The sequence below is a fragment of the Arvicanthis niloticus genome, chromosome 1 (assembly GCF_011762505.2).
Source record: "Arvicanthis niloticus isolate mArvNil1 chromosome 1, mArvNil1.pat.X, whole genome shotgun sequence".
Classification (NCBI taxonomy): domain Eukaryota; kingdom Metazoa; phylum Chordata; class Mammalia; order Rodentia; family Muridae; genus Arvicanthis; species Arvicanthis niloticus.
This window is the reverse complement of record NC_047658.1, coordinates 20,500,245-20,527,901: the sequence shown is the minus strand read 5'-3', so window position 1 is coordinate 20,527,901 and position 27,657 is coordinate 20,500,245. Positions and strand designations below refer to the sequence as shown.

Here is a 27,657-nt window from a genome sequence, read left to right as displayed (position 1 = left end):
GCAGTAGCAGTCAAGACTCCAAGAGAGGCAGGTATGAGAAACTTTCTTTATTTCTTCTAAACAGGTGAAAATAAGCAATTCTTATATTTCTCACTTGTAAGATTTTTAAATTCTTAAAAATGCAATTTTTTCTTCTCAAAGCACATGCCATCTTTAAAAAAATTCTCAGCAATATACATTTGCACCCAAGAACTACATGCAGCATCATTGCCGCCTGACAATGTCTTGCACTGACCCGACTCCCACAGATGTGCCTTCTACTCGGGGACTCAGAACACAGGCTTCAGTGCAACACTTATTTCCGTAGGAAACACAGGACCAGTGGTGTCTTCTGACAACTGTTTCCTGATGGCTGAGCAACAGCATCTGTCTGTCTATGTAAAGCACTCTCTTTAACGTGCTGAAGGAACAACTAGAATTCAGTAACATTTCAGGATCCCAGTGCAGGTCTGAGGAGCGATACGTAGGGCTACCCTGTGCCACAAACTTAGGGAAAAAATTTTACCCAAAAACAAAACTGAAAAAACTCTTAGATTTTATCAATGCACCCTTTAAGTATTTTTTTCTTTTAATTATTTTTTTTTAATTTTGAAAGCAGCTTAATGTGAATGAAAAGCAGTTCCTGAGTAACTGCGTAAACAGTCTTTAAATACATATACATGTATACATACATATATATTTGCAACTTAGCTCATTTTGGTTCTGCCTTAGTTTACCTCCCCAGAGTTAGGTGAATCCCGTCCCTTCCTTTTTTCAGTTCTCATGTGCAAGTACAACAGTATCAGCTCTGGGAGTCAGCGAGCTGCAGATGTTACCCTGGTGTGAGCATCTGCTTGTCCTCAGCCAGGTTTCCAGAGTCACTGCAGGTCAGTTTTTTTCAACCCACAAAACCTGTGAGCACCATGAATGCTTCACGTCTTCTTCATCAGGCGCCGGGATTGCCAAGAGTGAAGCTTGTTGTAGGCTGTCTGCAGCATCTCTTCTATGTGACTTACCAGCTGAAAGAGACAGGGAGACACTGTAGTGAGTAGTCAGGGAAGCTAATGCAAGCCTGGCACACACTTTCCAACACATCCCTCGGTCAACAAGGCGTGTAAAAACCCTCAAGCAAAGGTGCAACCACACACTGTGCACGCACAAGATAGGTGGTAGGTGCAGTGCTGATCTGGGTCTCGATGCTATGCCTGGCATTAAGCAGCACATTAAGAGAATGTGAAAGTTCCCACTGTACTCTCGACCTACTTTTGTGCAGTGAGAGTCAAGCCAAGTTGATTTCCCAGTTTATACACTGGTCAGGTGGAGAAGGCTAGGACAGCAATAGCAACACTTTTTCTCTGTGAGACGCTCAGCCTGGCTTGAACTTTTAGCAGCCTCCCTGCCTCTGCCTGAGTGCCAGGATCATAGGCACTTACTGTCATACCTGACTCAATGCTAAGCCTTTACTACTTTGAAGAGTTCTGCCTTCCTGGGTCTAAAAAAAAGTCAACTCAAAGGAGCAGGATAACTCTTGAGGTCAGAAAGCCTTGGAATGTGTTTTACGTGACTACAGTCAAGTCTTTCATCATTCTGGGAGGAGGGGGTTAGACTTGGGGTGCTCTAAATCCTTTGGCAGGTCAGTGATTTTGATCTAAGAGCACTTGCCTAGACTATGTAAAGTGAAGATTCAACCTTCAGCAACCCCCACTTCTAGTCCCCCTTTTCAGGGGAGGAGGGTGTGCCATTACCTTTGTCTAAAAAATGTGGCAATTCCTTTCTGCTCGACTGGTAGCAGTGGCTTTATAATACCAGTGAGATGCACTTCATATCCTATGCTATGGCTACACACATGAATCCTTACCACAGTGCTGCAAACACAGGAACTGAGGTGGCACCAGGGCAGAGAACCCAGTCAGTGTCCTTAGCCTGCTATAAGAGACACTCAAGGCTCACTGGGAAAAAATCCTAAGTGATGAAGATTTTGCTAAACCCCATTTTTGATCATCCTAGTTATAGCTAGATGTTATGTTTTGCATATACCACTTCTCACAAAGTCGGTTTCTTTTGAAGAAACCTCTATAACATTTGTCTAGTTCAGCTTGGAAATAATACTAAAGACCTTGTGCAAAAGCAACCCCACTGCACTACTGGCCTTACTGCTGTAAAGCACCATCCAGGGACAGTCCTGCTTCCTATTATTAACATCGCACCCGTCCGTTGCTGCCAGGTTTATGAATGCCACTCAGTTTTTACAAATTAGTAACAGAATTTTAAGGACAATATACTTAATAAATCTATCAAGAAAAACTAGGAGGCCAGAAGAGACAGTGATTGGAGCCAAGCCTAACAATCTGAACTTGATCCCTACATCCTAAATGATTTGGAGAGAGAATTGACTCCTACAAATTTCTTCTGAGTGTGGCATACACACACTTCCATTCTGCCTCAACACACTACATAAAAGAACAGCAGTGGGATGAGCTTTATAAATGCTGGTAGGAGGCACTGGTGTGCAGCTGGATAGGGCATTGAGAGTATTTTCACTAACTGGCAAGTACTTTTTTTTGAGACAGATCTCATTATGTAACTGGGGCTAGTGTAGTGAGAATTCTGGAATTTTGGTTTCTTTAAACAAACAACCAACCAACCCCAGAAATCTTATAGGAGTATCTTTCTGCTTTAATCCCAGGTGTGCATACAGGGCCGCTCTGCCTCAGCTAACTGATCTGCCCCCTGTTCTAGCAGAGTCACAGTTTTACCAACTGCAGACACAGTTTCCGTGATTGTGTGAATTCTGGGGATTTTTCAGAGGTTATGTAACTGGAGGGCCTGGAGGTAGGGTGGAGGTAGGGTGGTGGAGAGTTGGTTGTCGTTAGTAGTCATGCTCAAGAAACAAGATAGATTCAGAGACTGCTCTCTCTCTCCCCTCCAGTGATAGGGGGTAAAACTGGGGCGGGGGAGATGAAACGGTGGGAAAAATAAGAACCCACAAAGCAGCAAAGGCCAGCTACAGGTTAGCTTAAGTACATGAACTTTACATACTGTTTTGAAAGCAGGACATGTTTTAAAATTAAAAATGGACTACTGAGCAAAGAAAAGAGCAATGTACTCGTATACATGAGAACAAAGCTAACGTCATCATCCGGCAGAAGGAGGCAGACAGCTAGGCTTACATTTGTGCTTAAATACAGCCTCCGAAGCTTTTCTTGGAATGGGCAGAGCTTTGTAACTTGGAATCGTTCCAAATTACTCTTCATTTTCACTACCTAAAAAAGATGAGAAACAACGAATTATAGAGAAATTGCCAAGAGCCTGTGGGATCTGAAAGTCTGTCTTCTAAGAGGTGACTTCTGTTGAAATGTGTACTTCACTACTCACCATCTTTACACTTTTTTTTTTTTTGGTTTTTCGAGACAGGGTTTCTCTGTGTATCCCTGGCTGTCCTGGAACTCACTCTGTAGACCAGGCTGGCCTCGAACTCAGAAATCCACCTGCCTCTGCCTCCCAAGTGCTGGGATTAAAGGCGTGCGCCGCCACTGCCCGGCATCTTTACACTTATAATTTATGTTCCACATAGTTATGGGAACATCTTTTATTCAGTAAATAATTGTCTCAGTCACTGGTGTGGTGGTTATGTGAGCATAAACATATGCAAAGAATGAGTTCTACTGTTTTAAAATTTCTCTTCAGTTAATGTGAACATCTTTTATTTGGTAAGTCCTTGTCTCAGTCACCATTTTAAATGGCCACACAATGTTTGACTTGTATGAACAAACCATGCTTTCTCAGCCAGTTCTCCTCTAGGTATTTGAGCCTTTTCTACTTGTTCAGTCTTACATGGTGGCACAGGAACAACTTCTCTAGCTAAACATTTGAACATATTTTAACTTCCTTAATGCAAGTTTTTATTATTTAAATATTTTTTTATTAAATACTTTTCAAAGCCTCTTGAATGGCCTTGAAAGTTTATTCTTTATGCATGTAAGCGTTTTGCCTGTAGGTATGCCCTGTATGCCTGCTGCCTCCAAGGAAGGCATCTATTGGAACTAGAGTTACAAGTGATTTCGAGGCACCATGTGGGTGCTGGGAACCAAACTCAGATTCTTATGGTAACTGCTCTCAACTGCTGAGCCATCTCTCCATGTCCAACTTTAAGGCAAGTTTTTGTTTTTTTCCAAGACAAGTTTTCTCTGTGTAGCTCTGGCTGTCCTGGTACTTGTTGCCTTGTAGACCAGGCTATCCTTGGAACTCACAGAGATCCACCTACTTCTGCCTCTCAAGTGGTGGAATTACACATATTTGGCACCATTACCTGGCACTTCAAGGCAAAGTTTTAAATGAATTCTATGTAAGCTAAAGAACATTTAGAATTGTGGAAAACAGACTCTCCTCTTAGGAATTCAACATTACCGATCATTTTGAACGTTAAATGTTCTTTAACTGCAATCTGGGTGAGTCTGAGCTACCTGGGTTCGATGTCTCCTTTGTAAGGGATGAAACCCAGGATCTTGCACATGGCTTGTACTGCAACTGAGCCAACAAGTTCCTCTTCCTTCCCCACCCACTTTGGTGGTAAAGGGAAACAATTTGGGGCTTCATACCTAATACTCAAGAGTTGTATGTATGTTCAGCCTTAAAAAAAAAAACCTTTAGTCTCAATATGTAGTTAAAGATTTATTTTATGTATGTTAGTATGCTGTCACTCTCTTCAGACACACCAGAAGAGGGCAAAAGATTCCATTACAGATGGTTGTGAGCCACCATGTGATTGCTGGGAATTGAACTCAGGACCTCTGGAAGAGGAGCTAGCTGGACGATCTCTCCAGCCCAAATATATATACATTTTTAAGATAGGGTATCATTACACAACCCTGGATGCCTTGACCTTCCTATCGATTATCTTCAAATTCAGAGTTCTGGAATTAAAGGCTTTCGTCACCATTCCTGGCTGATATTTAAATCTTTTTTTTTAAAAATTTATTAATTATATTTATATGAGTACACTGTTACTGTCTTCAGATACCAGAAGAAGGCATCAGATCCTATTACAGATGGTTGTAAGCCATCATGTGGTTGCTGGGAATTGAACTCAGGACTCTGGAAGAGCAGAGGGTGCTCTTAACCACTGAGCCATCTCTCCAGCTCCTGATGTTTAAATCTTGAACTCAACATTTTATCCCCTTTTTGATTTTGATTCCAGCCTGCTCGTTCTTGTATTCTCTAGAGTACTGCTCGTTAGCTTCTCTGACTATTGTTTTTATTAATTAATTAATTTTTAGACAGGATCTCATTGTGAAGCTCTGGTTGGCCTGGAGCTTACTGCCTGCCACAGTCTCCCAAGTGCTGAGATTAAAGACATTCAGTACCCCACCTGAACCTTCTGCTCACTGTTTTTAAAAAGCTTTTAATCTTTTCTTCTTTCTTCTTTGCTGCTGAGTGAGTCCTGGACTTCAAGCATACTAAGCATATGCTCTGCCACCAAGCTTCACCACCTGTCCTGTCTTCTCCTTAAGGTTTGCTCACAGAGCAATTTATATAGGGAAGCTAGCATTACGACTGATGCTACAGATATTTTTGTTAATTGCTCTTTAATAGGCAATAGGAGTTTTAAATTTTAGACATGTCATGCTAGAACTTGGAGTGCAATTTAGTGGCAAAGCACTTGTGTAGTCTGTATCTCTGGGGTTAACCTTAGGACCACAAAAGGAAGAAAAAATCCAGTGCTGTGTGATGAAAGTTTTTACTTGTGATTTATTTTTTATTTTTATCTGTGATTTTAATCAATAAAAATGTATCAAACAGCAAGCCGAGTCTGTTTTCCAATTGTTTATGGTCTAGAGGTACAGTGTTCTAAACTGTATACTCAGAGTTATACAACTGCCATGGCTCAATTTCCTCATCTATGAAATGGGTATTATGATCAATACCTTCTCCATAAAGACACAGAAGCTTAAATGATATATGAACGCCTAGCAGTCATACTAAGCTGGCACGTGGTAATGCATGTTTACCTCTCAGTCATTACCACAGTAGTTGGTTGGGAGTACTTAGAATCAGTTCTAACCTTTTCTTCTAGGAATGGTGTATTAACAGGAAAGCAAGACCAGAAATGCCGCAGAAGTTCCCCAACAGCCACATACAAGTGTTTCAATTCAGACTGAATATCGTTTGGCACCATCTCTGCAAAAAAGAAGAAGAGAGCCCTAGGGCAACAGCTACTCCCAAAGTCCTAAAACGATCACGCTGGTGCTGCAGGTAAAGCGCAGCAGTGCAGTGTAAGCAAACTTGAAGGAGGTCCAGGTCCTCACGGCCCAAACCTCCCGCACACACCCACCAACTTTCAGCAAACTATCCTAACCCGTTAAAGAAAGATTAACACAGTGCTGGGGAGGCGTCTCAAGCCTGGTGACCTGAGCTCAGGAACGTACACAGAGGAGAACTGACTCTGATGTTGCTTTCTGACCTCATATGCCATGACCTCCGCTTGTGCCATGGCACTCTGACGATTTCTCACCCCCAATAAAGAAATTTAATAATAACGACGATGATGATGATGATGATAAAAAAGACAAGCCAGCGCACAGCCTTAGCATTTCTTTAGCACTAACTGAAGCAAAGAGAAAAAGGGAGAAGGTGGCCCACCACGTACGGTTTACTGCTTGCTGTGCCCCTCCCTGCATAAGTGCTCCTCCAGGTGACAGGGCTGTGATGGTGCTACTAGCAGCACTGCTTGAGAGAACCTGCAAGAAAAGGAGTCAGGAAGTAACTTAGGTCCCGTCTGGCATCTGCCTTAATAGCTGTTTTACTCCCATGCAAATATGTTATGAACAGCAACCAGAATGAACAACTTTTTTTGAGGCTAGAAACAGTAGGTAGAAAACTCAGCTGCCAGGAATACTAGACTCCATAACAGAACCTTAAAAAAAAAAATAAAAATAAAAAAAATAAAAACCAGATTCCTTGGAGCTGAGTTACAAGTGGCTATGAGCTACCAACTGTGGGTTCTGGGGGCCAAATGTGAGTCTTTTCAAACAAAAACAGCACACATTACTAGTTTCAAAACCACTTAACCTCTCTGTCTCCTACAATTTTGATTTCTAAAGCTTTAGTCAACTATGGTCTGACATTATTAATAGGGGACATTAGATACTTCAGTTTGTAAAGGCACTTGCTGCCAAGCTTGACTACCTGAATTCAATCCCTAGGACCCACGTGGTAGACAGAACCAAGCTGTCCTGTATGCTTGGGAGTTCTCCAACTGCTTTGGCTCTCAGTTTCCTAATCTATGGGTCTGAGTTTTACATAGACACAACTACTTATGTATGGCTCCTTGTTCACTATAAATTTTCCTAAATACCAGGCGGTGGTGGCACACGCCTTTAATCCCAGCACTTGGGAGGCAGAGGCGGGTGGATTTCTGAGTTCAAGGCCAGCCTGGTATAAAGACTGAGTTCCAGGGACAGCCAGGGTTATACAGAGAAACCCTGTCTTGAAAAACAAAACAAAACAAAACAAAGCAAAGCAACAAATGTTCAGCTATACAGTTCAACTGGCTATGCTTACAACCTGAGGTAGTAGCTACAAGAATTCTGACCTTAAAAGATTAGAAGTCACCTACCTGAGTTAACTTGGGTGTATAAGCTTCCATTTCTTGTCTAATACTTTGAAAAGAATTAATAATGTCTTGACTTGTTGCATACTGTAGTGACTGAATTGGAGTAGGACCATGATAATACCTGGAGATTAGGCAAGAAATAACCAGTTATATAAAGGGTGTCTTTCAAATATTTTAGCATCAACAAAACATTCCCTTACAGCAAAAAATAATTTTACACTTAGAGAAATTTAAAGCTATTTAGTTTCCTGTTTAAAAAATTTATTTTTTAAAAGAACTATTTATTTATCTTACGTATATGAGTACACTGTCACTGTTCTCAGACACACCGGAAGAGGGCATCAGATCCCATTACAGATGGTTGTGAGCCACCATGTGGTTGCCGGGAATTGAACCCGGGACCTCTGGAAGTACTTTTAACTGCTGAGCCATCTTTCCAGCCCCATAGTTTTATTGTTATTGTTAGTTCTATGCTATGTGGTGGTGGGCAGGTATGTGCACGTGCTTATAGAGTCCAAATGTTGGAGCCCTGGAGCTGGCTTTCTAGGCAGTTGTGAGCCACTTTTGGGTGTTTGAAATTAAACTAGGGTCTTCTGCAAAAGCAACATGAGTTCTTTGCCACTGAGCCATCTCTCCATCCCTTGTAATTTAATTTCTATAAAAACAGGTAAGAATTCCAGATATGCATAAAGTTAACATTTTAAAAAAAGATTTATTTTATTAATGTTTTGCCTGTGTGTATATATATCTGCACCACATGTGTGCCTTTGTCAGGAGTGAGTTGGATCCCCTGGAATTGGAGTTCTGAATGAGTCTTATTAGCTCAGGCTAGACTTGAACTTGCTATACAGCTGAGGATATCCTTGAACTACTGTTTCTCCTACTTAAGTCATGGTTGCATACAATTATACCAAGTTTGTAAAGCAAACTTTTAAAGAAACATGTATATTGCACTTTTATAGCAACAAACTGACTTTAGACTTGCAGAACACACTCGGCACCGACTGCTGCATATGTGTTTTGCTTTCATCAGCCAAACTGACCTGTCTGACTTCTTGAGATTTAGTGCAATTGTTTTCACAGAATTGTTGTTTCCCAAGTCTTCATATTCAATGGACTCTTGTAACTTTGCCTGAAATTAACAACATGGTATTTTTGTTAGAAAATGACTGAAATTTCAGACCACGAAAAATAAAGCCCTTCCACTGTGGCTAAGCCAGTGTTCTCACCAATAATCAACATCAAGTACTAGTTCCTACATTTTGGTCTGATCAGTTATTATATATAAAAAAAAAATGTTTTGAGATAAAGTTTTTCTGTGTAGCCCTGGCTGTCCTGGATCACTCTGTAAACCAGTCTTGTCTTGGACTCAGAGATCTACCTGCCTCTGCCTCCTGAGTGCTATAAGAAAAGGCATGGGCCACCATATTTGGGTTTCTTTTTTTTAAATGAAGACGTGATATGCAGTCCATGAGACATGGACTTTTGATCCTTCTATCTGTCTGCTAAAGGCTAGGATTATGGGTGCACTACCATATCTGATACTGTGAGCTCTTTTTGAAGCAATGTACATATTCTTTATTTTGAATTGGGCCATACATATTATGTTATATAACAAGCTGAAAATACTGTATGTTAAAATGTGTTTTAAGCCCAATAAAGCTATCACAAAAATAATTAATTCTAAGATGAGGCTCATCTATATGTTCTTACTGGTTTTTTTTTTTTATATATATATATATAATTTTATGTTTGGTGCTGGGGAACTGAACCCAGTACCCAATGTATCTTCAGTAGCTATTTACTGCTAAGCTATATCCCAGTCCCATTAACAAAGTAACAATAGCCACACAGACCTCATCTCTATGGATATGTCACAGACATTAACTTTTTGCTGTTATAACTGCAGTCCTGTGATAAGTATTCATGTTTAATCTAAATCTTTACACACTGCCACCTCTTTTCCTTAAATGTATAGAAATGGAAGAGTATAAACCTTCAAACTTTTTTATATGCATTGCTTGACAGGTGTTTAAGAAAGTGTCCTTTCTATAAATGGGAGAAGAGACTTAAAAGAAATGAAGTAATGAGCAAGCAGTTACTTCTATCCATACTTCCTCATCCTTCCAAATGACTTTTTAGTGAGATGTTTTCACCTACAAATGCCAGTTTAATGGGAGGGCTAATTAATTTACTATGTAAACAAAAGAAAACAAAATCCCCACAAACTTTCTCTCTACTGTCTTTGATAAATACTTTCTCCAGAAAACAGAATTGCACAAACACACACAAAACTGATGTGTATGCACACAAAGGGAAGGAAAAGCTGAGTCAACGGAAAGTTAGCTGCTTCAGTTTATGTTGAATCTCATGTTCTACAGTGAGGGTAATAGCTCTGCCATCTCCGTTAAGAAACCAAAACTATTCCTAGGAAACAAACAATGCAAAGAATTTAGATTCTTATACCCAGAGATACATAATCCCCAAATGGCCTAGCTCTGATGCCCATACCCTTTTGACTGCTGGCTGAAAGCAGTCTGTATCTCCAGCATTTCCATCCACACTGCTGGGCTCACCATTCTGTCCATTTTGTGCTTGTCTGAAAAAGAAACAGAAAAACAAGCTCAAGTGAAAATTGCTAAACTGAACGCTTCACTTGGTTATCCTGAAAAGGTGAGTGACAGTTTCTACATGTATACTTAACTGTTTTCTGAGACCAGCAGCCAGGACCATGGCACTGTGGTGGTTAAACCTTTTGATGATGGCAGCATTACTATTCTCCTTTATGGATTTGGAATTGGAAGTAGATGGCACGGAGGAAATTCCATAGCCCTGTGAGAAACAATTTAGTAAACAACAAAATGAAATATATGATTGGCTAGCTAGATATGGAACACATATCCCAGTACTAGGATATGGAAATAGGTGAAATCTTAGGGCTATCACAAAAATAATTAATTCTAAGATGAGGTTTGCCATTCTGCACAGACTACCCAATGAGAGATCTGGCATAGACTATTAGGTCAGCAAAGATCTGATTTCAAGTAACAGCCTGGCAAGATGTGCCCATTGGTGTAATAGGCATCAGTATTATGGAAATAACTGCTTTCTGATTGGATTCCAGGAGTTATCATGGTACAGCAAGCATGATTAAGAGCTGGTGGCTAGAGTGATCACAGGTCCAAAGCAGGGCACTCACTACCATCATTCTGTTAAATGGACTCATGGTTAAACTGTTTTCTGTGTATCTCATGTACACACCCATATACTGGTACTGACAGCTTTCATCAAAAAGTAAAAAATAGGGCTGGAGAGATGGCTCAGAGGTTAAGAGCACTGACTGCTCTTCCAGGGGTCTTGTGGTTGATTCCCGGAAACCATATGGTGGTCGGTCAATTCCTCGCAACTATCTGTAATGGGATCCAATGTCCTTTTCTGGATTGTATGAAGACAGCTACAGTGTACTCATACAAATAAATAAATCTTTAAAAAAAAAATAAAAAATAAAAAAGCATATAAAATTAAAAAGCTGGAGCTAATAGAGCACTTCTTTCTCTAGCACTCAAGAGGCAGAGGCAGGCGGATCTCTAAGTTTGAGGCCAGGTCTACAGAGAAATCCCTGTCTTGTGGGAAAAAAAAAAATCAAGTTTTTTTTGAGATTACAATATAAACGCACTCTTCCCCTTCTTTCTTCCAAAATCTCTCATAACCCATCTTGCACTCCTCTAAATTCATGACCTCTTTCTTTATTAACTACAGCTATATATACATAGGTATAGCTTCTTACTGTACAGAGGAGTGGTCATAAAGTCCTGAAAATAAGGGACAGTAAGTAGAGAGCTTGGCCCTAAATAGGACATTGACTTCACACTTCTAAGATTTAAGGAACACTGTAGAAGAACGGGCACAAGACACTGAAGAGCTGGAGGATAGAGAGGCATGCTGCAGCCATCTCCTGGATATGAGGCCACTGTTGTAGTCTTTTCAGTTATTGCACAAGACCTGCATGAGACTGGGCACCAATATTTCATCACGGAAGGGGAAGGAGCCCATGACTGCTGACAGTGAACTGCCCCTTGGGAAAGGAATGCCACTTCTTTTTTCATGTCACTGATAACTGCCCATGTTCCAGTAAATAAACATGAAAGGGACCTAAAAAAAAACTTAGTGGGTTTCGCACATACAAACAACAGAAGAGATGGTCTTTTTGGGAAGGAGAAGGGGAAGACAGGAGGATGGTGGGGTGAACATAAAATTCATTATATCCATGTACACAGCTGTCTAAAGAAATAGAAAAGAAATAGAAAATGTGCGCCTGTGACAGACAGACAGACAGACAGACACACACACACACCCCCCAAACAAGATCATGGAGACTCAGCTTCTGGTTTTATATTTTCTGATTGTTAGTCTAGGCAGGCAATCAATTTCTAAGGTCTAACTTTAGAAAACCCAGCAGAAATCCACACAATTTTACTTCCAGAAAAACAAAACAACAACAACAAAAAACAAAGACACTATCCTTTTCATTTGACAAGTGCCAATCAAGCTGCTCTCGAGGCTGCCTTTTCCTGTAAGCCAGTTCATCACGGTAAGGAAACAAAGGAGCTATGAAGGAACATGATCAACATTACTGGAGGGAAGGTGGCTCAAAGTCACTACCCAAGCAAATGTTAAAATGTTTTTAAAATATGGAAGAGCCACAACCAGGTTTATGAGGATCATCAAAGGCCTGTGTATGCTGCATGTGAGATATGTAAGCAGAGGTACTGGACAGACTGCTCAGCAGTAAGAGCACTTGCAGAGGGAGCAGGCTCTGTTCCTAGCACCCATTTGGCAACTCATAATTGTCTGTTAAGTTCAGCTCCAGGAGACCTGATGCCCTCTTTTGACATTCATTGGCACCTGGATGTACATGGCACACATTCAGATAAACAGGCAGGCAAACTAAAAAAGAAATTTTTTCATAGGAAAAAAAAAAAAAAAAAAAAAAAAAAACCAAGGAAATTTCTAATTAGTAAACACCAATCATACAGTTGGTAAATGATTTAGGACCTCTGGAGTTAGATGAGGGCTATATGGGATCACCATCATTACACAATTAGTATCCAAAGAAGCTTGGATACTAATCCAACCAAGTTGGAGGCTTGGAATCATAACCTGGAAGGATTAATACAAGTAAAGGCTGGCAGATAAACAATCAACAAATGTATGCTTGTTTACTAATAGTCACCCACATTTCTTTAGATTAAAATGTTACTAGAATGAGGTAAGTCTAGTTCCTGTTTATGAGAAAGCTTAAAAGTTATCTCTTAAAAACGTTAAGTAGGGCTGGTGAGATGGCTCAGCAGTTAAGAGTACTGACTGCTCTTCTGGAGGTCATGAGTTCAAATCCCAGCAACCACATGGTGGCTCATCATCCATGATGAGACCTGATGCCCTCTTATGGGGTGTCTGAAGACAGCTACTTACATAAAATAAATAAATAAAAACCTTTGGGCTGGAGCAAGTGGGGCCAGGCCAGGAGAAAGAGGGAGAAGGGAAGGGGAGAAAACAAACAAAGGAATGAACAAAACCAAACATCAATTCTCAGAGAACTCAGTTCTCTAAGGCAATGTTAACTTATTTATGATTTTTTTTTTTTTTTTTTTTTTTTTGAGACAGGGTTTCTCTGTGTAGCCCTGGCTATCCTCAAATTCAGAAATCCGCCTGCCTCTGCCTCCCAAGTGCTGGGATTAAAGGCGTGAGCCACCACAAGTGGACCATGTAATTTAGGGCATATACATATCTAACACTGAGAACCAGGGTAAGATCATTTTGTCATTATGTCCCTCTATTAATTCTTACCTCGTCTAATGGCTTATCTTCCAATGCTGTCAAGTCTAGCATTGGGTTTTTCACTCCTAATGAAACCATTGTTTTTAATCCTAGGGGGAAAAAAAAAATCAATGAAAACACAGGTTTAGAGCTCATCTTTCTGAGATACATTTAAAAAAACTTATGAAGAGCTCCAATGGTCAAGAGCAGCAAGGTGAATATCAGGGCACCACTTACCCTTCTCATCTATTTTGGCACATTCTGCAAAGAGGTCCTTTGATCCTGTATTTAGTCGGTCCCTGTGAAAATAATGGGACTGGAAAAAGCGTGTCCAGAACTCCTTTTCTGTCATGTTGTGTGGTACAGTTTCTGCATATTTCATTTTTACTATGGGAGGGAAAAGTCCACATAAGGTATCTTATATAGTGAGTCCCATTTCTTAAGAATCTTCTAGTTCTTAGTAACTGGATAAAAACTAAAGCTCTCATGACAGTCTTACCTTATGCACCATAGAATTATAAATATGAAATAAAATTTAACAGATTTAGGTGAGGTACTATTTATGAATCCTCACAAACCATGGACATCCTTACATACTGCAAAGATTTTTTTTCTTTAAATAGAAAACCTGGAAATCAAACCTTACTAATACAAGGCAGTGTTGGTGAGAGAATAAAACTTTTAATATTACAGCTCTTCTTTCCAGATGCTTCTGATTTAGTGATTAGTGTTCAGAAACACTAGGTCTGCCATGTATTGTTTAGGTGACCCTGAAGTAGATTATTTTCTTTGTACCCTGGTTACTTATTAAATTCACAAGATATTATGATTAAATGTATATGGAAAGAGGCTTAGAATAAGACTTCGAACACTATAGTCTGTGCTGATATTCAAGAACAGCAGTTCTCTAACTGTGGGTTGCAACCCCTTTGGGAAGTTTTATATCAGATATCCTGCAGAATATGATTAATAGTAACAAAACGACAGTTATGAAATAACAATGAAGTAATTTTATGGTGGAGGTCACAACATGAGGAACTGTAGTAAGTAGTCACAGGAAAGTTGAGGACCTCTGTTCTAATGGTAGCAAGCAACAGTATCTGGTCAAGGAACACTGTTTAGTGAGAAGAGTGAACAGTGACTCTCACTCTTGGCTACGTATCACAGACCATCAGGGCTCAGCTCACAGGATGGGTTGGGAAGGTCACCTCTGAGGAATGAAGTGGAATCAGGGTAGAACTGGTCACTTACTGAGGGTTTGTAGCAGTTATTTCATTAGAATGACAGCCATCACATGCATGTGATGGACACATATACCACAACATCTCCCTGCTCTGCCTCCCAAGTATAGGGACTACAGACCCATACTACCATTCCTGGCTTCCTATTCAAATTTTCTTATTCTTTTCCTATAAAAAATTCATTTGTTAATGAAAAGAACGAATGACTATACGGCATTTACTGAACCTATATCCGGAACTGGGAAAAATATTTTTTTACATATTCTATTGTATTTAATTAGGACTAAAAGAAACTTTTCATTGATATTAATTAAATAGAATTCACCTAAACAATTCCTTTAATCGTCTAAAGTTAAAAATTAGTAATTGACTTTACTTACCTGCTGGATAAGTCCTAAATATAGATTCAATGATATCAGAAGTTAAATTATATCTCAGACCATTACAGCCATCTGTTTGGGGCCGGACATCAGCCTAAAACAAAGACCACAAACGTATGTACTTGCTACATATATCTGTTAGCTATCAGAGAATATGTCTAAGTTCCTGATGGATAATACAAAGGTGAAACAGACTGTCTGAGCAAACTGCAGAGATAGCAAGCCCTTCACTAACCATATACAGAGACACGGCACAAAGAAACTTGGACTTGTTTATCACAGTTCAGGGGACTTGTAAGTCTGCTTCTTTGGAAGTCTGAAATGACCAAATAGTGGAATCGACTACAGCTTTAAAACAGAACTCATATGGTTGCCAAAACCTCTGTGAATCTTGGCTAGTAGAGGCTTTATGAATCTGACTTAGTATTTATTGATCATCCAGAAATGTACTGAATTTATATAACTGCTACTCATAGATTTCAGTTTGTCTATTGAGGCAGGGATTCTATATAGCTAGGTTAGGCTGGAATTTTATGTAGCCCAGGATAGCCTTGAACTCAAGATTCTTCTGCTCTGCCTCCCAAGTACAGAGATTACAGACACATACTGCCATTCCTGGCCTCCTATTCAAACTTTTGTTGAATGAGCAAATACTATTCTCATTCTTTTACTATAAAAAAATTTCATTTCCTAATTGAACAGATAAGGTAGCCCTCCCTAACCTATTAAATATGTTTTATAATAATTTTTTTTCTAAATGGTGGTAGCCCCTCTGTCTATTTAACTTTGTATTATGAGTAAAACACAGTAATCACTTTACAAAGCACCAGAATTATCTTTCTTCTCTTGGAAGCAGAGGCAGGAAGATTGCCCCTAATGTGAGGCCTTTTACATTGAGCCAGCATGATCTCAATGTAAAAAAAATACTATTTGTATTAAAAGATCATGACTGTCACTGACACCAACATTTTCTTTTTCAGACAAGATTTCACTAGGTATATGTCTTGGAACTTACATACAGACCAACCTTCCTTGAACTCAGGGATCCACCTGCTTCTACCTCCTGAGTGCTGGAATTAAAAGGTCTGTACTGCCATGCTTGGTGACAACAAAAGTTCCACTATTTACTTCAAAGAAAATGCCAAAACTTTCAAGAGAAATCATTCTGGCCTGAGAAGAGAACTCAGTGGGTAAAGCAAGGGAAGATTTGAGTATCAATGCCCAGAGCCTATTTAAACAAGCTGGATGCTATAGAGCATGTATGTGTAATCCCAGTACAGCCACATGCAAATGGGAGGTGGGGAAAAAAGGAACATTAAGAGTATGGGTCTGGCATATACAGCAGAAAATGTTCAACACCCCATGCCCCCAAGACACTTGATGTGAACAAAGCTGAAGCCAAGGACAAACACCTCAAGTTATTCTCAGACCTCCATATGCATGCCATGCACATGTGCCTGTGTTGAGACACACCCATCCACCCACGCACGCACCCACACACACCAAACTCAGAGGGTTTTTTCTTCAGATATGTTCTCACGTAGCTGAGTGTGATGGTCCAAATGAGATGTGTCCCACAAGTCTCGGGCATTTGAATATTTGGTTCCTAAGTAGTGGCTGTTTGGGGAGGACTAAGTGGTATGGCTTTACTGGACCAAGTATGTCCCTATGGTTGGGCTTTGAGGTTTTAAAAGGCTTACACCAATCCCACAGATGGCAGCTTCCAGTTGTTCTAGCAGCTTGCTGCCACGCTTCTGCTTTGCCATTATAGACTTTAACTCTCTGAACTATAAGCTAAATTTAACTCTTGTAAGTTGCCTTAGTCAAGATGTTTTATCACAGCTGTAAAAAAATAACTAAGATACTGAGACTGGCCTTTAGCCACTGATCGACCTGCCTCTTCTTCCTAAAGGCTGGTGCTACAGATAGCATCCCCCAATCCCTAAATGTCCCTGTTATAAAAATTCTAGAGTTTTCGTATTTTTCCCTTCAGGAATCTAGAAAGGTCACATACCAGAAATGCTGCAGAAATGCCAACATCTTGCTTGTGACTGGATGTAGAGCTGTCTGTTGCATTCACATTTAAACGATTGGCCCAGAATTCCTCAGCACTGATCACTTGGCTCACAACAAGGTCTTTATAGAGTTGGAATAAAACAGGATCTTCTTGGAGCATTCTGGTGATAGATACAGTAAACGTAATTAAATTTCTGTGACATTCACACAACTACTTTCATTTTGTGATGACTGAGCTAGAGAAATCATTTCATTAAATCATTTTTAGAGTAACAAATGGAAGTACAAAGGGAAGGAACTTTGAAGAAGCAGATTAAATTTTCTAAGACAAAGAACTGGTCTTACCCATCTATGCATACTTGCAATACAAAGTCCACTTTGTATCTAAACAGAACTATATTCTTCAATACATAAAGGTAAACAGAAAAGGCTGACAGACTTTCCAGTATTCATTTATCATTTTGACAAGCACAAGGTACTATAAGTACCAATAACCCAAAGCAGTTATTGTTAATGAAATAATTTTCATTGCTTCTATATCTCAATCTTTCACAGTATAGATTCTTTTTAAAAAATTATTATTATTATGATTATGATGATGTCATTGAAGAAAGGCTTTTATTGGGAGTAAGAAAACACAGAACAAGGCACACAGGGAGAAAGACCCTCTACAAAGCAGAAGTGGTATCAAAAGTCTGAAACCCTACAGTACTGATTCTTGGATTCTTATTCTTCTAATAGTTTAGTATCGTCTCTGTAATTAAAAATCTGGAGAAAGAAAGCCAAGAACCACAATTTTTTGTAATGTCAGGTCTCCTAATCAAACGGTAGCCCTGCTGCAGTAATTTTTGGGGTTGTATGGTCTTGTTTGCCTAAAATCATAGAGTGAACAAGTGGCCAAAGTGGAGAATCAGAGGCGATGACAGCACAAATCCCCACGCTCACCTGTTCTTCTCCTCCAGTTCTTTATTGGCTTTCCGCTTGAACTTGGGCAGTAGCTGCTGAAGAAGGTCCTTCACTGCATCCCGCTCTTTCACTGCTGTGCTTTCGTTGGAAAAATGGAAGTTTGTTGTGTCCCCTGCATGCAGGACCAGCTGAAGCTGTATTTTAGCTTTTCCTTCTGGACTGATTTTCTGGCCTAAAAGAAGCATGAAGCTAATTAGACGAGGACATTCACAATGTAATCCTAGCACTTGGGAGTTAGAGGCAGGATAATCAGAACTTCAAGGACATCCTAGGCTATAACAAGAAGCTTAAGCCTAGCTTGGGATACAGAAGACACTGCCACGAAAATGAGAATGAAAGTGAAAATGATCAGAGCACATCTTATACATGTATGGCATTATAAAAAAAAATTGTATTAACAAAACAAAACTTAAAGTGAATGAATAAGAAACAGCCCGGGAGGTGGTGGTGATTCATGTGTGGAACTCTTTCTTGGTTTTTCGAGACAGGGTTTCTCTGTGTAGCCCTGGCTGTCCTTGAACTTAGAAACTCTGCCTGCCTCTGCCTCCCAAGTGCTGGGATTAAAGGCGCGCGCCACCACCGCCCGGCATGTGCGGAACTCTTGCTCACCTGCTACGAGGACCCTATGTCCAATCCTCAGCTATGTAAAAACTTACTATAGTTCAGGCTGCTCTCAAACTCTATTTGTAGCTAAAGATGACCTCGATCTTTTGACCTTCTTTCCTCTACCTACTAAGTGCTAGCATTATAGGATGTGCCACCATACTGGGTTTATGTAGTATTAGGGACCAAATTTGGGACTGTGTACATGCTACACAAGTTCCCTACCTACTGAGCTATATATTCCTAGTCCCTGAAGATTTACCACCTTTACCACCACCACTCGAAGACTGAGAGTGCTAAAATACACATTCATAGCAGAAATCGTGTTCTTTTTCTTATGCTTCCACGTATGTAAGTGCACCACGTACATAGCCTGGTGCCCAAGGAAGCCAGAAGAGGATTCCTCTTGAAGGACAATTAGGAGATTATAAACAGACTCAACTTTATAATGAAGGTAGATGGGAGAAATACAGAGCTTTTGAGGTCTCAACAGGGAGTACTGGAGTGTTGGATTCCCCCTCCTCCCCCCAGAACTGAGTTACAAATGGGAGATGGCATAGGGGTCTTCTTCAAGAACAGTAAATACTCTTTGAACATCCGAGTCAGTGCTCCAACCCGGGAATCTAGGTAGTTTGCAAATGGCCATCAAGGCAACAGTGCTGTTCCTTTGTCACCTGAGAAACAGAGATGGAGAGCTTTGTTCCACTAAATAGGCAGTGTAACATGTGGTAAAGTGATCTCACTATAACATCAACAGATTTCTGATGATCCTACTGGCTCTGCTGTCCAATGAGTGTTGAGATTACAGAAATGTGCCACCTTACCTAACTTGTCTAGATAGATTTATAAACCTTAAACAGATTATTTTTGGCCTTAAAGATGATGCTTCCAAACCAATAGTTTAGATGAGATGTTTTAGCAACAACACACGTATTTAAACCACCGGCCTTTATGGTGCTTTATTCTGTCCCTCCAAAACAAACTTTTCCACAGGCTTTGTTTTGTTTTGAGACAGGGTCTCACTATGTAGCCAAGCTGACCAGGACCTAGAACCTTTAATTCTCCTTCCTTAGTACATTATTAGAGAGAAGTTATACTCAGATGTTTAAAGATACCTGTACTTTCCTGAATTCCCACTATACATGTTCCAGGGTACAACCACCGTCTCATCCTTGCTCTGTTTTGGGCTCCTGCAAGAATCCTGGGGTCTGATCTCCAATACTCCCTATCGTGACCTCAAAACTTCTGTATTTCTCTCATCTACTTTCATTGTAAAGTTGAGTCTATTTATAATCGCCTAATTGTCCTTCAAGAGAGAACAGTTACATACCAGACTATATCCACTCAATGGAACATTACTTTTTAAAGAACACACAATTTTTTTTTAAATGAAGGAAGGTTATACTATGTAAATCTACAATGCATAGTTGCATATTCGATGATCCTATAACTACCACTGTATGTTATTCTAATATAAAATAAAAAAACAATATTAGATGTAGTATGTATGACTTACATTTAATATCTGCATACATATGGCTGATTGTAAATCTGTCTTTGCCTTCAGGTGCCCAAGCAATTCTTTCTGCCATGAGGTATAGTGCTCCATCCTGCTTCTTCTGACGAACCTTCTTAACAATCAGCAATACTTCTTCTGATGAAGTTGCCATGATGGCTAAAAGGTGCTAATAGGGGGTGAAGAGGGAAAGAAAAAGAAATCAACCACATCAATGTGGGTTGAAACAAACAAAACAGATGTACAGGGGCTGAAGAAATGGCTTAGTAGTTAAGAACACTTGTTGCTCTTTCTGAGGACCCAGGCTCCATTTCTAGAACCTACATGGTAGTTCACAACCATTCGTAACTCAAGTTTGAGTGAACCCAATACCCTCTTATGGCTTCTGCAGGCATAGCATACCTGTGGTACACATACATACACAGAGGCAAAACACCCATAATATTAAAAAAAAAATTATATATATATAAATAAACAAACCAAAAAAGCCATACTATTTTAAAAACTATATGCCCACACACCATAACCCAAACCACATGGAACATTTCTGGAACATTCCTACTACCTATGAATGCCAACTTATTTCTAGTCAATTCTTTGTTACTGAAGTAACTAATTCCTAATCAAAATGGTGTGCTATGTGATGTCTAATCACAGTACTTAGGAGTGTAAGGCAGGAGGAACAGAGTTGAAAGCCAGTGTGTGATACATTAAGACCCTGTTTGGGGGGGGGGGGGGACGACATCTTGAGGAGGAAGCAATGGCAGATAATACAGGTTGCCACTACAGGTGTTATGTTTTTGTAAAGCATCCAGTAAGTAGAACTAGGTTTCGTCCGGGTCAGGTTGACATCCGAGTTAACTATGCCTGTCATGTATGTTCTGCATGTATGACTAGAAGGACAGACAACAAGTTGATTTTTTTTTCTTCCCCGATTATCTACAACAAATATGTATTTTTGCACTGAGTGACCTGATGACCTCAATTTAATCCCTGGATCCCCTAAGATGACAACAGAGAACTGTTTCTGACAAGTTGTCCTATGACTTCCTAGGTAAGCTGTTGTTTTGTGTGCACACATGGATCCATAGACTGAATAAAATGACGAGTGCATAGGAGGTGGAGGCAAAACTATGGCTGCAAGTTCCTGGTCAGTCTGTTTTATTTAGTGAGTTTTATGACAGCCAGGGTTATATATAGGAAACTTTGGCTCAAAGGGATTTAAAAAAAAAAAAGAATCCTTTCCCAACAGCTTATTCTCTATAAAACCAAATATAGAATAACATTTGGGTAAGAACTAAAACAGCATTAGTTACTTGTAATTCTGCAAGAGTAAAACTTAAACATTAATTTATAAATATTAGCTTTATAATATTTATGGAACTGTTAAATGCCACCCCTGTTCCCCATGATACAGGGTTTCTGTGTGGCCCTGGCTGTTTTGAAATCACAATGTAGACCAGGCTGGCCTTGAACTCTGAGATCTGCCTGCCTCTCCCTCTAGAGTGCTGAGATTAATGGTCTGTTGCACCCTATCCTCCCAGTTCCCACCGCCCAGCAAAGACATCCTACAGCACAAGCTCCCAATGAACTGGGCTAGGAAAATAGCAAAAGCATCCTTGAATGGGGAAGGTAAAGAAGCAAATGGGTGAACACAGAACCTGGAAAGTGAAGAGTTCAATACATCACTACAACTGACTTTTAGCACACAGAAACCATTTCCACAACATTTATTGAGGACAGGACTGAGAAGCAGCTTAGAGGATGAATACTGGCCCAGCCTTCTCTAGGTCCCAGGTTAGTCCTCCCTCTCCGCCATTAAAAACTTAAAAAAGAAAAGAAATCAGACAAATTGTTAAACAGTGGGCACAACTGTCAATTGTCCCAAATCATTTGCTTGCCAAGTTTCTCTGGCCATCTGCAGTATCTTTGTTAACTATAAAGAGAATAAATTTGGGAAAGCTAACCGACGCATTGGAGCCATTTTACAATGGTTTCTGTGATTTTCAGATTCCTCAGAGGGGTTTCCTTGGATTCTTCCCAGTAGAACTCTGTAAGAGCTATAGTATTTCTTTTATGAAAAATATTGCTGTAGGCTACTTTAAATTCCATCTGGTCAATGAAGAGATGCATTATTTTATGACTTCTTTAAACACTAATATCCCCCAGGAAAGGCATGAATGCATTCCTTGTTATAACCTTGCCTGAAGCTGCATGTGTATGTCTTTGTTCTCAAGACTGGATACATTTTCTCTCTCCCCTCAACTGGTTTTCAGTCTTTTTTTTTTTTTTTTTTTTTTTTGCAGTAGATTCTAATCTCTGAAGTCATTACTATTTTCTAATATTCTCTTCATAGCACTTACCACAACTTGAACTTATTTTTTAAGTAATTCTCCTCGAGGCAGCATACACAGGACCTTCTCAGGTCTGCACCAGGTCCTCTCAATATATTATGCCTTCCAGTTTGGTGTTTTTATGGAATTCCTGAGTGTGTGAACGGGTGGGTCTTTGCTTCTTGTGCTTTCTCTTGGGCTCTTTTCCTTCTGTTTGTTTTGTCCAATTGTTAGTTTTATCTTATTTTACTATTATCCCTTAGAAGCCTGTTTGTTTTCTAATGAGAGATAGAAAGAGAATGGATCTGGATGAGAACTGGAAGGAACAGAGGGAGAGAAAAACCCTTTAAGAACATTATGTGAGGGAAAAAAAAAATCTGTTTTCAATAAAAGGAAAAAAATCATTTAATAATAAAATTTACAAAATTAAAAATGTACTGCTTTTTAGGAAAATATGTAGACATGTTGTGTGCTACATATCTCTTAATATTTAACCATGTAAAGGCATGACTAAAAACTTTACAAAGACAAATTCTTTTTTTCCCTTTTTTAAACTATAAGCATTATACTTCAAAATTTCACCACAAACAAACCACTGTTTTAAAATCTCAGAGTCATACTAGAGAGCTCTGTAGAGCAGATGCAGTTTGAGTTCACAGTACCGTGTTTTTCTTAGAGATGGAGCCGAAGAGTATAAAGGCTTAGCACTTAGGGCATCCCTGAAATAGGAACTGTTCAGAACACAACATTTAACATTGCTGTTATATGTTTCTGGGAACCAGCAGGCCAACTTGGTGTTTAGAATATGTGCATACTTTAAATAGTTTTTTTTTTTTTGACTTCCAGAGGTTTCTGATACACAGGAAATCATAGTAGGAAATTTATGATACTGACAACAATGAGATCAGATGCATTGTACTTTATCTCCCATCATTAAAGATATATGAGAAAAAAAACGATGTATGTCTCCTTTAGTAAGCTTCACAAAGGCCAAGATTCAATGTGTTGTGTTCATTACAATATAGCACCCAGCAGCATGGCATAATCCTCAGAAGGGCCTAATATGTATTTGTGACATCTAAATAAATCTTTATTAAAAGAATCTGGTATCACCAAGATACAAGAAACCTTTGCATATGTATCTTCAGCTCAACTATAGGATACTGTAGCTTTCCATTCATAGACCAGAGTATCACTTCTCATAAAGACTCCCCAACTTGGATCCTTCCCTAGAAAGAAATGTTAGGAAAACTTTACAACAGCCGAACAGAAATCTTTATTTACTGTCTCTGAATCTGTATTACCTATCTTCTTTTCCAAAGTATACAGAAAAATAAGCTCCTTTTCACTCTTGCCTCCTGGAAAGGTTTGCAAAAGTGAGCTTTATCTACTGGCATAAAACATGGATATCTGCCTAGGATATCAAAGGCAGAGGACAGAAGTGCCAAGTTCAAGGGCAGTCTAAGATACATGCTAAGATCCTACCTTAAAGAAAACAAACAAAGAGGGGCTGGAGAGTTGGCTCAGTGGTTAAGAGCCTTGACTGCTTTTTCCAGAGGTCCTGAGTTCAATTCCCAGCAACCACACGATGTCTCACAACCATGGGATCGGATACCCTCTTCTGGTGTGTCTGAAGTGTAAAAGAAATAAATCGCCGGGCTGTGGTGGCGCACGCCTTTAATCCTAGCACTTGGGAGGCAGAGGCAGGTGGATTTCTGAGTTCGAGGCCAGCCTGGTCTACAGAGTGAGTTCCAGGACAGCCAGGGCTACACAGAGAAACCCTGTCTCGAAAAACCAAAAAAGAGTAAAAAGGGCTCTAAAATGCTACTTGCTTTCTTTCTTTTTTTTTTTTTTTTTGGTTTTTCGAGACAGGGTTTCTCTGTGTAGTCCTGGCTGTCCTGGAACTCACTCTGTAGACCAGGCTGGCCTTGAACTCAGAAATCCGCCTGCCTCTGCCTCCCAAGTGCTGGGATTAAAGGCGTGCGCCACCACCGCCCGGCTGCTACTTGCTTTCAAGCAATCCAAAATGTTTCTTATCAGTACAATACAGGGAATAAAACCTTGAAAAGTATGTAAAATGGGGCTGGATAGATGGCTTATCATTTAGAGTACTTGCTGTTCTTGATGAGGCTCTGGGTTTGATTGACAGCACCCATATGGTGGCTGGAACTCCAGTTCCAGGGCATCTGATGCTCTTTTCTGGCCTTCTCAGGCACCAGGCACACAGTGGTGTATGGGGCACCCATGCACATAAAACAAACAAAAATTAAAAGGAAACCAAAATGTACTGTCATTGCTGTAAAGATGATTCCACACTAAAGTTTTAAGGAAAATAGTAAGAGAACTGTAAAAAGAAATAAGCAAATATCCACTAATAATTTTTCAGCATCCTGAAAAATGCTGGGATCAAAAGGTACCCACTACCACATTCAATGCTTTCACTACTTTTAGCTTACCTTGTTTTTTCAAAACTGTAACAACCTACCAAGTATTTTTAAAGAACTCATAAGACCTCTGTATTCAGTTTCTTTTCTTTTTTGACATAGGGTCTCACCATGTAGCCTTACCTAGTCTGGAACTTACTATGCAGACCAGACTAATCTCAAACTCAAGCTATTTGCCTGTTTCTGCCTCCCAAGTGGTGTATGTCACCAAGCCCAGCTCTTAAATTGCTTTTTCACATCTGGACTGCTACACTTACTATGAGACTCAAATTCAATCTGTTGCATTGCTCAAATGGTCACGTAAATATAGCAGATGATCTCTTCCTTTGAATGCAGGTTATTTAAGCTGGGGGTAGTGGCTCAAGCCTGTAATCCCGGCACCTGGGAGGCAGAGGCAGGTGCTACCATGAGTTCAAGGCTAGTTTTTGCTATACTGGGGGACCCTACACCTCAAAACAAAATAAAACCTACTAATAGGCACAAAATCCTTTCCAGAGTTGTCTTAATAAGTCACTAGAGGTTATACTGCCTTGTATTGTTATCTCCTTTTTTTTTTTTTTTTGGTTTTTCGAGACAGGGTTTCTCTGTGTAGCCCTGGCTGTCCTGGAACTCACTCTGTAGACCTCTGCCTCCCAAGTGCTGGGATTAAAAGAGGAGACACACATACAGAGACGGGGGTGGGGGTGGGGGTGGGGGGTGGAGAAGAGACTAATTAGGGTTGATAAATTTTGGCTTAGTGGTTTTCAAATTGTTTTCAAAGTGTTTTTAGGTGTCCTTAAAAGACAGAAAGCAGGCCCACCTAAACTCTGCTTCACTATAGTATGTTGCTTTTTTTTTTCTTTTCTTTTTGAGACAGGGTTTCTCTGTGTTGACCTGCCTGCCCTGGAACTCAACTCAATTCAGAGATGTGCCTTCCTCTGCCTCTCCACTGCTGGGATTAAAGGCATGTGCCACCAACTCCCATGTTGCTTTTTAAATTTGTAATTTCAGGCAAGAATTCAAGGGAGAAATGTTTCATTTCTTTAAAATGTTTGAAAAATCACTGGGGCTGAAGAGATGACTCAGCGGTTAAGAGCACTGGCTACTCTCCCAAAGGACCCAAGGTTCAATTTCCAGCACCCACACGGCAGTTCACAACTGTAATTCCAGTTCCAGGGGATCTGACACCCTCATCTGAACATACAGGTAGGCCAACAATGTATATTAATAAAATTAACAAAAAAAAAAAAAAAAAAAAAATCAGAAATCCAGGGTTAGGTGTAGTAGTGCACACCTTTAATCTTCCCATTCAAGAAGCAGAGAAAATTGATCTCTGTGAGTTCCAGGACAGCCAGGGCTGTTACAGAGAAAACCTGTGTGGGGAGTGGCGGGTCAAGAGAGGAATGAAAGGGAGGAAAAGGAAGTCACCAGTCTGGATATTGAGAATATTGATCAGAGCCAAACCCTTGTGTGTTTCAAACCAGTTTTCTGTACCCAGGTCTGCATGCTTACCAAGCAATCTACATTGAGCTGTACCTACAGTCCTATATTTTTCTTTGACAGTTCTGGAAATGAAACCCAGGATCTTACAGGTGCCTAGCAAGAACTCTTAGCTTTGAGCTGCATTCCTGACTCACAAACCTGTTTTACCATATTTTAAACTGGAGTCTTTTTAAATGAACAACAAAAAGCCAAACCAACCAAACAAAAACCAACAACGAAAAACAATCATGCCAAATTAAACTGTGTATATGTAAGGACACAACTCCGGAAACTGGTTCTCTCCTTCCACCACGTGGGTCCCAGAGATAGAACTCAGGTTTGGCAGTAAGCACCTTTACAGTTGAGCCATCTCACTGTAGCCCTGGACATAAGCTTTAACATCTTTCTCCCACCCTTGTTTTGCAGATGGTAAAATGGGTATTGTAAGCGTCAATTTCACATTAATTTAGCATTTAAGAACACTGGAGAACTTATAAAAATAATCGCATATTTCCATGTATTGACGGTCCACTTTATATTACACGACTGTCAAACTGGTCATAACTAAAACTGGCTGTGTGGCTTAAGCTTTAGTAACAGTTTGAAGAGCAGGATGACAGGTGGAAGCAAAAAGGCACGAGGCCACCAAGGCTGGAGGGCTTCCTTTACAGGAATCGAAAGACTCTCCCGGGCAGACTTCCTAACGGGAAGGGCCTCGGCGTCTCGGAGAAGCCGCACTTCCTTCGTTCTCAGGTGAGTCTGATCCTTCCAGTCCCTCCCCGCGGAAGAACAGAATGCCTTTAGGCAGCAGATTAAGGGTCAGGGCACCTCCTTCCCATTTCTGGGTAAGAAAGGCAAACCACACAGCCAGCCTGTAGGGTCTTGGAGACTACTACAGCGAAGGGCTCAATCCGCCCTGCCCCGCGCCCCCGGGGCCTGTCAGACCCTCACCGCCCGCCCAACACCATTCTTCGGTCTGAACTTACCAGGTGGGAGCTACTGTCTTCGGCCTAGGGTGCGTGAACCGCGTCCTGTCGGATCTGGCTCGGTCGCGCTTCTCACAGCCGCTGCACGGACGAGGCTGAAACCGTGCGGCCGCAGCCGTCGCCACCGCCTCTGTTGCCGGGGGGTCTCGCCTCCATCGCTGGCTGCGAGGGCGCTGAGGGCACGTGACCGGAAATGACAGGGCGGGCCTCCGGGGCACGTGACCACCACTGCAGCCGCCATGACACCTTCCGCTAGCTCCCGCCCTCCCCCACCGATTCCCGCCTGTTTCGATTCTCCTCTCC

At 40.5% G+C, this 27,657-nt stretch overlaps 1 protein-coding gene across 2 annotated transcripts; it reads right to left on the bottom strand.

Annotated features, from left to right (window-relative positions):
- Positions 1–32: 32 nt before the first annotated feature.
- Positions 33–27,544, bottom strand: Gtf2h1 (general transcription factor IIH subunit 1). Of its 2 annotated transcripts, XM_034511360.2 has the most exons (16): positions 27,355–27,529; positions 22,494–22,741; positions 20,131–20,299; positions 17,991–18,183; positions 17,044–17,206; positions 15,030–15,123; positions 13,646–13,795; positions 13,439–13,518; positions 10,296–10,423; positions 10,103–10,190; positions 8,635–8,723; positions 7,595–7,712; positions 6,626–6,716; positions 6,041–6,156; positions 3,150–3,242; positions 33–998 (listed from the first exon to the last, which is right to left on the bottom strand). In XM_034511360.2, exons 3-16 carry the CDS (start codon positions 20,282–20,284, stop codon positions 912–914), a joined length of 1,644 nt encoding a protein of 547 aa, XP_034367251.1. In that variant the 5' UTR covers positions 20,285–20,299; positions 22,494–22,741; positions 27,355–27,529; the 3' UTR covers positions 33–911. The 2 variants fall into 2 exon arrangements, with proteins under 2 accessions (XP_034367251.1, XP_034367241.1); XM_034511350.2 differs by lacking the exon at positions 22,494–22,741 and having other exon boundaries at positions 27,355–27,544.
- Between the last annotated feature and the right edge of the window lie 113 nt (positions 27,545–27,657).